The sequence below is a fragment of the Nicotiana attenuata genome, chromosome 12 (assembly GCF_001879085.1).
Source record: "Nicotiana attenuata strain UT chromosome 12, NIATTr2, whole genome shotgun sequence".
In the NCBI taxonomy this organism is placed as follows: domain Eukaryota; kingdom Viridiplantae; phylum Streptophyta; class Magnoliopsida; order Solanales; family Solanaceae; genus Nicotiana; species Nicotiana attenuata.
The window spans coordinates 29,296,891-29,307,100 of record NC_032000.1 but is presented as its reverse complement, the minus strand read 5'-3'; the positions used below and the strand labels follow the sequence as shown (position 1 = coordinate 29,307,100).

At 36.8% G+C, this 10,210-nt stretch overlaps 1 protein-coding gene across 1 annotated transcript; it reads left to right on the top strand.

Moving 5' to 3' along the window:
• On the top strand, positions 430-9,590 carry LOC109235504 (pachytene checkpoint protein 2 homolog). Its single transcript, XM_019401648.1, has 14 exons — positions 430-690; positions 802-865; positions 1,600-1,706; positions 1,821-1,888; positions 2,632-2,735; positions 2,814-2,918; positions 4,562-4,651; positions 4,747-4,822; positions 6,793-6,862; positions 6,954-7,024; positions 7,153-7,243; positions 8,660-8,787; positions 8,876-8,998; positions 9,095-9,590. Exons 1-14 carry the CDS (start codon positions 561-563, stop codon positions 9,233-9,235), a joined length of 1,368 nt encoding a protein of 455 aa, XP_019257193.1. The 5' UTR covers positions 430-560; the 3' UTR covers positions 9,236-9,590.

The following is a 10,210-nucleotide window of genomic DNA, read 5'->3' as shown; positions in this document are numbered from 1 at the left end:
ACTCAAAATATATACATTAGTTGAGATATGAGGGACTAGATTCTCTAAATCCCTAAATATAAGTTCAATCTAGAGAGAACAGGGAAGAGAGGAGAGAAAGAAGCAAAATGATGTAATTAAATCCCTTGACTGAAGGCACAAATAATGGATTAAGGGCTTTTTAAGATTGACTGTATATATTTTGTAACTAAAATATATTTAGATCGGATAAATACGAAAACATAAATATTTATTGTAATAAAGTTTCAAATAGTCTATAGGAATGGAAAAATGCGTTAAAACAAATGATGTCTGAACCAACCATTTCATTCTGAGGACTAATTGGACCTCTAAGAACCATTGGCCCAAAATACTCTGCGGGTCGGGTACTTTGGGATTCTCCCGCAACATATACTAGTGTTTATACTTTATATCTTCTTCCCGCGCTCATTTTGAAACCTCCCCCTTTTCTTTTTTGCGTCTTCCAATTCCTCCTAGGGTTTCGCCAATTCTTATTCATACTCCATTTTTGCGTTTCTCCATAGCGCAGTAGCCAAACATTTCCACATTCTCACGACAAAATGAGTGCTCCAATGGAAGTCTCCATGGTCAACGCTCCTGAAGTCAACACCAGTGAGCAAAACGGCATCGTTCCGGACCCTCCTCCACCTCCGTCACTCACATTGCCTGAAGAAAAAGTTCTTGTTTCAGGTACTCCACAATATTATACATTTGTAACATTCTACCTAGTGGAATTAATTTTGTTTAAGGATTTGGATAGTTTTTCTTTTAGCTGAAAATTTTAATTTTTGGTAATTGTAGTTGAAGTTTGTTTGAAGCCTTCAAGTGCAGCTCGCATTGATGATGTTACATTAGCTGTTGAGAGGTATGTAAATTTTCAACATTTTATGTCTCAGTGTCTTTGGGTGCTGTGAATGACTTCCCTTACTTTTGAATTTACTAAATATTAATGTTGAAGAACTAAATGGGATAAAAAAGGAGGTTATCTTGTGCACAAAGTGCTCCTAGTGCAGTAGAGGGTTAGAGGATAATTGCAGTATACCATATGCAAACTGCTGAGGTCATTTCCACACAATTAAGTGATAATCCGAGCGGAGGGAAAAAATATTAGTATTTCTTTTCGTCCACCTATACCTTGGTGGGCAGAGTTACCCGTAGCAGGAACCTGGTGGAATAGTCGAGGTGAGCACAAGCTGACATAGACACCACGTCATAAAAAAAATTTAATTTCAAGTTTGATTAGTTGGGTTTAAGGCTAGTCGTGATGCTATGCTAGGATGAGGTTTACTGTTGCTGGAGATTTATATGTTACTTGGAAATAAAGAGAGACTCTAGTGTTAGAGGAACTCAAATTATTGAATATCAGGACGAAATAGGTCCTAATAGAGCTTAAATGGATGATGATAATTCATATGCTGACTGCAACTAGCTGCGATTGAGGCATAGATGTTGTTATTGTTGTATTTGACGTCTCTGGGAATTGTTAAGGTGCATGCTGCTTCACAGGAACACTATTTATGGCTAAAGTTACTTTTTCTTATTTTGAATTTCTCAGTCAAATTTGCCTTTTGGTTTATTTGGGAAAATCATTTTGTACAGAATGCTGGAAAAGAGGAGCATGAGCTACGAGGATGGTCCAATTCCAATTCCAATTGATGATCTCTTTCTTGCTGAAAATGTTCAGCACATATGTGTTTGTGACACAGGTATAAAATATTCAGTCACTTTGGCCTTCTGTTTGTGTAGCAGAAAGAAGCAAACTAATGTTTACCAAGCTTATTTTTGGGTATTAATGCGCTGCTATATTGTTTCTTTTGTAGATGTCTGGGTGGAGAACCGAGATATTCTTCTGTTCTGGCAAGTAAAACCAGTTGTTCATGTATTCCAGGTCCGCTTCTCTTCTAAAAGCTACCTAAAGTCCCAAGCCATTTGGGCATTCCTATTTTCTATCCTAGCTTGATGATATAGAAACTAGAAAGGATTCTTCAAGACACACAAGAAGTTGCTAGAAACTTGTGCCCATATTGGATATATATTGAATTTGGTACTCCTACCCGAGCCCAATGTAACATACGATACATGTGTGCGTCTGGTGTAGTTATGATTTCGTGTAACTGCTTGTATGAAAGGGTTATATGATGTCCTGCCATTCATAAATCCTGTCCAAGAAAAAAGAAGAAGAATAAACCAGAAGTGAAGTGAAAGAGAAAGGAAGAGAAATTGGAGGTTGGTGTGAGAATAGCTAACACAATCAGCACATGCACCTAATCTCGGTCGTTTGATATGAGGGATAAGTAAAAATAGTGCTTGAATAAAAATTTAATTCCACCTTATACCTTGTTTAGTCACCAAACCTAGGATAAGTTATCTCGGGATTAAAATTAGTACCGGGATAACTTATACCTTGTAGGGGGTGGGATAATTAGTGCTGGGATAAAAATAATGCTGGAATAGAAATTATGCAATGCATGTCATTTTTAATACAACATACTAAACAGTGGATAAAATATAATCCCAGCATAACTTATCCCAGCATAGCCTGTATTCAAACCAAACAACCCCTTAGAGTTGACATGTTCACTTTTATGACCTCCCCAATTTGAATTTGATTTGGAGATTTTCATTTCTCAGCTTAGTGAGGAAGGACCATGTGAAGAGTTGAGTGGGGATGGCCAGCTTTCTACATTTAATGAATGGATTCTTCCGGCAAAGGAATTTAGTGGAATGTGGGAAAGGTGTGTCACTCGCTAGCTTAAAAAAACTAGATGTTTCTTCAAGGAATACATATGTGATTTATCATTTTATTTCTACAGCTTAATATACGAATCTGGTCTCAAGCAGAGATTGTTGCGTTATGCAGCAAGTGCTTTGCTGTTTACCGAAAAGGGAGTTAATCCATTCCTAGTATCCTGGAATCGGTAAGAAACTTGTTTTCCTGATTCACAAATATTTATGATGCCAATCTTTGCCTATAAACCTTGTGTGTACTTATGATATGTTCATTCTGCCTTGCATTCTTTGCTTGGTGAGTTTCGAATAACCAGTTTAAGTGAAGCTTAGTTCTGTAATATGGGTACTTTTGGCACTCGTACAAAATCTGGATTGTTTGTAGCCGTTTGCATAAAGGTAGGTCTCTGTTGAATGCACCGTAGGATCACACATGCTTCATGAAATTGCTATTTAGAATCTCTCCAGCATAAGTATTTCAGAGTGCAATCTTGCATATAGTTGTTGCCACACTCGATGTATCGATTTGTTTGCTTATTAATCACAAAAGCCCTAATGAAACAACATACTCATTAGTGTACAGGTTTATTGTGCCTGCCCATATCAACTTACTCCTTATAGATGCATAATAGAGGATCTAAATTGTAACTTGATAACATTTTGAAGTTCTATTGTGAAAACGATCAGTATTCTGTAGTTTTAGCCAAGCTTGCTTCAAGATTTTGACTCGATGTGGTAATAACACGTTTGATAAATTTGGTTTTATTATTATGAGTGCATGTTCAGTTCTCACTTATTTCCACGTTGGTTTGCTCTAATGAGCTGTTGTTGAATGCATAAGGACCAAAAAACAACAAATATTTGGTCTAGGCCCTCTACTTTTTGGTGTACAGTTTGTATATGCGAATGTCCCAACTCGATACAATTATTTACCTTCTGAAAACAACCGCACGGACAACTCACATGCTAATAATCACAATCCGCCCGACGTGGTAACAGGCAGAATATCACAATCTGCCCGGCATGGTCACAGGCCCAATATCACAATCCACCCGACGTGGTCACAAGCACAATATCACAATCCACCCGGCGTGGTCACAGGCTACCAATCCAATCCATATCACATAAATAAGATATGCAAGAATACATGTACATGATCAAAGAACATCAAATGTCATAATCCTGGACTGGTATAAGTGACATGCTAAGGTGTATGCATGTGCAAGTGTGATATTATAGCAAACTGTAAATCAAGACAAACTACTAGGCACAAACATGGGTACTCTAGTAATTCAGACATAAGATGTGAAAACTACATTGAGCAACAATTTGGTTGCGTATGTTTTTGAAAGTATATATGCAACAGTAAAACTAGTAAATTGGTCGAAGCACGAGCTCCCATCTTTAATGTGACAAATGGGTCAGAGTTCAGATAGCCTTGCTGCTCATTACTTCCTTTTTGTCGCATTTTGTTTGATCTAGTTGTTATTTAAGAGAGTCAAACATATTCTTCTTTGATAGTGATCTTTCTGTTCCCTTTTAAGCAAATATTCATAGTTAATAGCATTTTCAGATATTTTCTAGACGTATAATTTATTTGAAAAATTAATGTCCGATGTTGAACTGAAAATTAATCAAATCTACCTTTGTAAACATGAGTTAGGTAGTTGGGCTGTAGTATTCAGATATTGATTTTCCGGTTTCTTCTCCCACATTTATTACCTTAAGGATGTAGCAAAACTTATCTGTCCTTGATTGCGTTTCTTTTTCCCAGTCCTGCATTTGGATACAGTTATCCAGTTTTCTCACTGATTTCTTTTCTAATGGTTTGTAGTATTATTCTTCTGCATGGACCTCCAGGAACTGGAAAGACATCTTTATGCAAAGCTTTGGCGCAGAAGCTTTCCATACGCTTTAGCTCTAGGTTTGTACACAAGTAATGCTCTATTGGATGTTCCAGCACTTGGGTACTTTGCTGACCTCCTTTTTTTCCTTTGGATTCATACTCGCATAAATCAGATACCCACAGAGCCAATTGGTGGAAGTCAATGCACATTCATTGTTCAGTAAATGGTTTTCTGAAAGTGGCAAGCTGGTATGTTTCATAGTACACTTTGAGATAACTATTCAGGTCTTGTATAGTCAATGTGCTGCTTGACACCTATCTGCAGTGGGTCAAGCTTGGTCTTGGAGATGAATTTGAAATCCATACATTTAAATCTACACAATTTAAGAACTATTTTGTTTGTTGGAAAGGTAAATTGTGCTGAGGATTTGAGATCATGCTATATCCATTTACTAGACTAATAGAAAACTACCATAACTTGACTATCATAAGATATTCTCAGTTACATAATTCATGAAGAGTTTCAAAGCTATTCAACATCGTAGTCTGAGGGAGAAACTGCCAAACTGTAAAAGTTACAGACTTCAAGTCTTGACAATGTTGAAACCAAGAGAGGTTTTTTTTGTTGTGATAACAGTAGTGTGAGGGCAGCTTGCACGCACCTCGATGTTCCACCTGTTACCTGCTACCTCCACCAGTACAAGTAGGGGTAACTCTACCCCCCAAGGCTTAGGCAGAGGGGAAGAGATCACCTAGTGTTTTTCTAGCTCTGCTGGGATTTGAACCTGAGACCTCATGGTTCTCCTCCCACTTCATTGACTACTAGGCCACACCCAAGAGAAGATATTCTTTATATTGGCTGCTTATCTTTGATGCAATTTGCTGGCATAGGGCAGAGAATGAGTCCATGGAGGACAATGAATTTGAAGAGCATGCAGCACGAGTTTGGAATAGTTGGTTAATGAGATTGGATATTTGTGGATTCTGTTTTGGTGCTTGAAAATGAATTTTGCTGAAACTTCAACTCCATGATTACATTACAAGTTCATACTCTCTAATGCTGGTCTAGTTAATTGCAATAATAGAGTCTACATGTGCACGTTGCAAGAGACTGACCCACAGTCAAGATCATTGATAGTTTTACTAACACTCAAAGAGCCAAGTTGGCAGTCGAATTAGGGGTCTTTTAGTTCACATGCTAGTTATGTGGGAATTATCATGTACGGATTGTCCATACAGTGAATAATAATGAAGCGATTGTTATCGGGTGAATAATATTTTAGTTCACATACTAGTTATGTGGGAATTATCATGTAAGGATTGTCCATTCGGTGAATAATAATGAAGAGATTGTTATGGGGTGAATAATATTTTAGGAAATTTTGTGGCTTGCATTATGAATAATAATGTAGGATTGTTATGTAAGGATTACTTTTAGGGCATCTTTGTCTTTAAATATTTTTATTCTCATATGACCAACTTTGTTTGGAACCGAGGCATAATAGTTGTTGTTGTTATTGCTAATATGTGTACTCTTATTCCACATTCTATTGACATAACTAATATGTAGATTCTTGCATATCTGAGTGCGGGTTTTATTTAATAATAGCAACCAAATGCTGGCATTACTTAAATGGGATTTGTTTTTCTGATAAGGCCAACCAAATGACCCCTTAGTGTTTGAAAGTTTTCACGTTAAGCTGTATCTATCAACTTATTGTCTTGGTTGGTCATTCTTGTCTTGCCTGGGCTGCATTATTGGCAAGCAGTCAACCATGTAAGTGAAGGTGTCTCTTAGTGCTAAGATTGTTCTCCAGAAAAGGAAAATGCTGTTACAGACTTCCATAATGTCATTGAATAAAAGATTTTCTTATATTATTATGAGACAAGACTTGTTATCTAATCTGTCAGCCGGAGTATTCAGAACAGAAACTAAAATTCTGTCAAAGCTAAAGCAAAAGTATATAAGAGTGTTGAAAAGCCCTGATATATTCTGCAAGGCAGTTCTATTTCCTAATCATGTTAGTCACTAGAACATGGGACCGCCAAGCAGTTTGTTTGGTAATTATATGTCCTCCATTCTGTTTATCTCCACCTTCCTCTTTCCAATTACTTTGGTTGCACTAGTTTGCCCATTTGGTTCTTTGGTAGTCAGCTTTGTTTTGACACCTTTGTGCTTGTCTTCAGCTAAGTGGCTTACATCCTTATTTCAACCTTAGGTTGCAAAGCTGTTCTCGAAAATCCAAGAAATGGTAGAGGAAGAAAACAATCTGGTATTTGTCCTGATTGGTGAGAATTACAATAAATGAACAATTCAGTTACACTGGTGAATTATTTATTTATCGTTTAGCATAATAACTCTTTGCCCATATTTTTCCAGATGAAGTTGAAAGCCTTGCTGCTGCTAGAAAAGCTGCTTTGTCTGGATCTGAACCTTCAGATTCTATCCGGGTACCATAATCTTTATATTACTCACCAAAATTAAATTATGTTAGGATTTCTTTTGTTAAAGAACAAATGTGTTTTCTTGATAAAGCTGCATACCTATTTGTCCTTTGACACATGATATATCTTCTCAGGTAGTGAATGCTCTGTTGACCCAACTTGACAAGTTGAAGTCTGCACCAAATGTCATAATTCTCACTACATCCAACATCACTGCTGCTATTGGTATGCCCGCCATTAAATTCAGATGCCATATGAGGACAGTTCATTGGAGCCTCTTCATCCTAATTTTGATAGTTTAACAGTAAAATTATGGATATAATTCAGATATTTTAGATCTATGCATTGGCTAGAGAATCTTACATTTCCATCATCTAGGGTCCAACATTGATCATATGGCCATAATAATTATCCCTTTTCATCCTCTCAAATTACATAAATTACATTTTAGAATGGATTTATGGGATTACTCTCTACTGGGAAAATTCTTTAGTCCGATGGGATAAAGCAGGAAATTGAATTACTAGTCCTGCTCCTACTCTCCAGTTTCCAGTCATACTTGGAGTTTTGATATGGGCCTTACTTCCTATCATAAGTTTCTATAATTGATCTTTGCCATCATCCCAGTATTCATCTACCCAGAAAATTGTAAGGTTTGGTGCCTTCTTGTCAAGGTATAGTACATAATGTCTTCTGCGAACTCCTGTTTAGTTTCAGGACTCGGTAGTTGAACCCATCCAGCTGATTGAAAGAGAGAAATATTTGAACAATATAATGTAAATGTCTTGTTTTCCAAGTATTCTACTGTTAGCAGTCGTGCCAGATAAAATATAAAATGCTACGTATTGCTTTGTTTTGACAGCAAAATTGCAAGCACAGTAACTGTGAGTTTCTTTTAACTGTGTGAGATCATAATAGTGCAGAGGTCTAGTTTCTTGTTAATATATTAATTAGCAGTTTCAGTTTCTTCTTTTTTCATTAAGAAAAGCATATGTGCAGATCATCGTGCATGTATTTTTTCTTCCTAGTTTGAATCTTGTGCATGAGTGCCACTGTAATAGTAGTTAGGAAGCGTTTTGGAATTTTCCTACCATCGTCTTCTTCTGCAATTAAAATGTAAAACCACTACAAACAGTTTGACATGTACTGTGTGTTTAACAAGCTAGTATGAATATCTTGATTTGAACACTATTGGATCTTAGTGCTCGTTTGATATGAGGGATAAGGGATTAATCCCGGGATTGAATTTGAGATGAGTTTATCCTATGTTTTGTTGGGATAAAATAATGGTATAACTAATCCCGGGATTGTAGTGTTTGTTTATCCCTATGGGGAGGGTAGGATTACTTATCCCAAGATAACTAATCCCGGGATAATTAATCTTGAGATAATTTGCTTCCCAACCAACAACCCCTTAGTGTACAATGTAAGATGAAAATTTTGAATTTGCATGAATAGTTACTGCGTATTAAACCGATGTTACCATTCAATAGGCTAGCATTTCTTTTACTTCTCTTTTTCTTTAATTAGCATTTTCCTTTTACTTCCCTTTTCCTCCCAGCGACATGCTTTGAACAGTATCCTGATCACACTTGCATATGTTAATTTAACCTAAAAATTGTATGCTTCATGAGATTGCAGATATAGCTTTTGTGGATCGTGCTGACATTAAGGCATATGTGGGACCACCAACTCTTCAAGCACGTTATGAGATACTGAGATCATGCTTGCAAGAGCTATTGCGCACTGGCGTCTTGTCAAATTCCCAGGTGCTGTTTCTTTGACTTTTGAGACGTTTTGATCACTTGGATTATAGTGCACTAAATAATCTCTATGAAATGGCTGTAATATATGCAGGACGCTTACCATCTTCTTCCAAGTTTTGCGGGTTTGAGGGAGAACCTGAGCATAGTTACAACCGAGTCTCAGATGTCAATACACCTTGGTAAACAACTACTTGAAGCTGCAGAGGCATGTGAGGTAAAGATTTGCCCCTTGTATCCAGTCAAGTAAATTCAAGAGCATATAAATGTGATGAGCACAATCACACAATGTTAATGCATGTCTATCTTTTAGGGAATGAGTGGAAGATCACTTAGAAAGCTACCATTCTTGGCGCACGCAGCACTTGCTAGTCCTTACAATTGTGAGCCTGGCAAATTTTTGCATGTAATGATGGAAACAGCTAAAAGAGAACGGTCAGAGCTGTCCGAGTGAGTTTTTTTCCCATTCAAAGTCAATCCTGCTTCTGTTACTAACCCTGTCACCAAGCTCAACTATAGAGTAAATCGATGACTAGCACTGTTAAATGCCGGGAGAAATTATCATATGGTTACCCCGAGACCGACAGAAGCAAGCTCTTTATTATCTCTTTGGGAGAGAAAGGATTTCTGGGCAATGTGAATTATGTAACAACGATGTATTTGAAGGCCATTACATGAATAATAGGTATTCTTGTATGTTCTAACATCGATTGCGCTATAGATGCATATATTAAAGTTAAGATGAAATATGTATATCACATCTTGGGCCGATTAGCTTTCATTCATCAAGCACGGTTAAGAAGTTTTTATACTATCTGATTATGTCAGGCACTACGAACTTTGGAAACTTGACATATCCGTTGAATTTGACATCACCAGATTTTCGCATATAAATGAGAAAGGCTTATTCGTTCTCAGCAAATAATCAAAATTTTATTTGTTTGACTCTCTAAGTGGCGCTAAATAGTAATTAGGTTAAACAAATGAGTTTAAATCCTATTAACTGCGGTGTAAAGAAATTTACTTAATTTTGTCACTTCAAAGATAATTGTATGTAGATGTTTACTCTACGTATGTGTTCGTAACATAGGGGAAGGATGAGTAACTTGGTGGAGTTGGCCAAATTGCAACCAACAAGCAAACCATTTTGGAGTGAAAGTGTGATAAAACTTACTACTAATGAATATCTTAACAAAATGTTGTTGAAGAAAGTAAACAAAGTGATAAACCTGTCCTTTTGTTATCTTGTAAACTTGAGATTTGTTTCCACGGTTATGTTTATTGCTTCAGCTAAGAGAATCATGACACCAACCTCATCGGTTTCTGTCTTAGTTCTCAATGGTAAGTCTATTATTCCGAATCTAACAATGCACCTCCTCTTACTTTTAGTAGAGCTTAAAAGGTTGGATTAATTTGTTTGTCTTTCGTC

Coding starts and splice junctions, on each gene's coding strand:
- LOC109235504 (XM_019401648.1), top strand. CDS start 561: ATGAGTGCTCCAATGGAAGTCTCCATGGTCAACGCTCCTGAAGTCAAC. Junction 2,919..4,561: donor TTCCTAGTATCCTGGAATCG/GTAAGAAACTTG, acceptor AATGGTTTGTAG/TATTATTCTTCTGCATGGAC. Junction 7,244..8,659: donor CAACATCACTGCTGCTATTG/GTATGCCCGCCA, acceptor ATGAGATTGCAG/ATATAGCTTTTGTGGATCGT.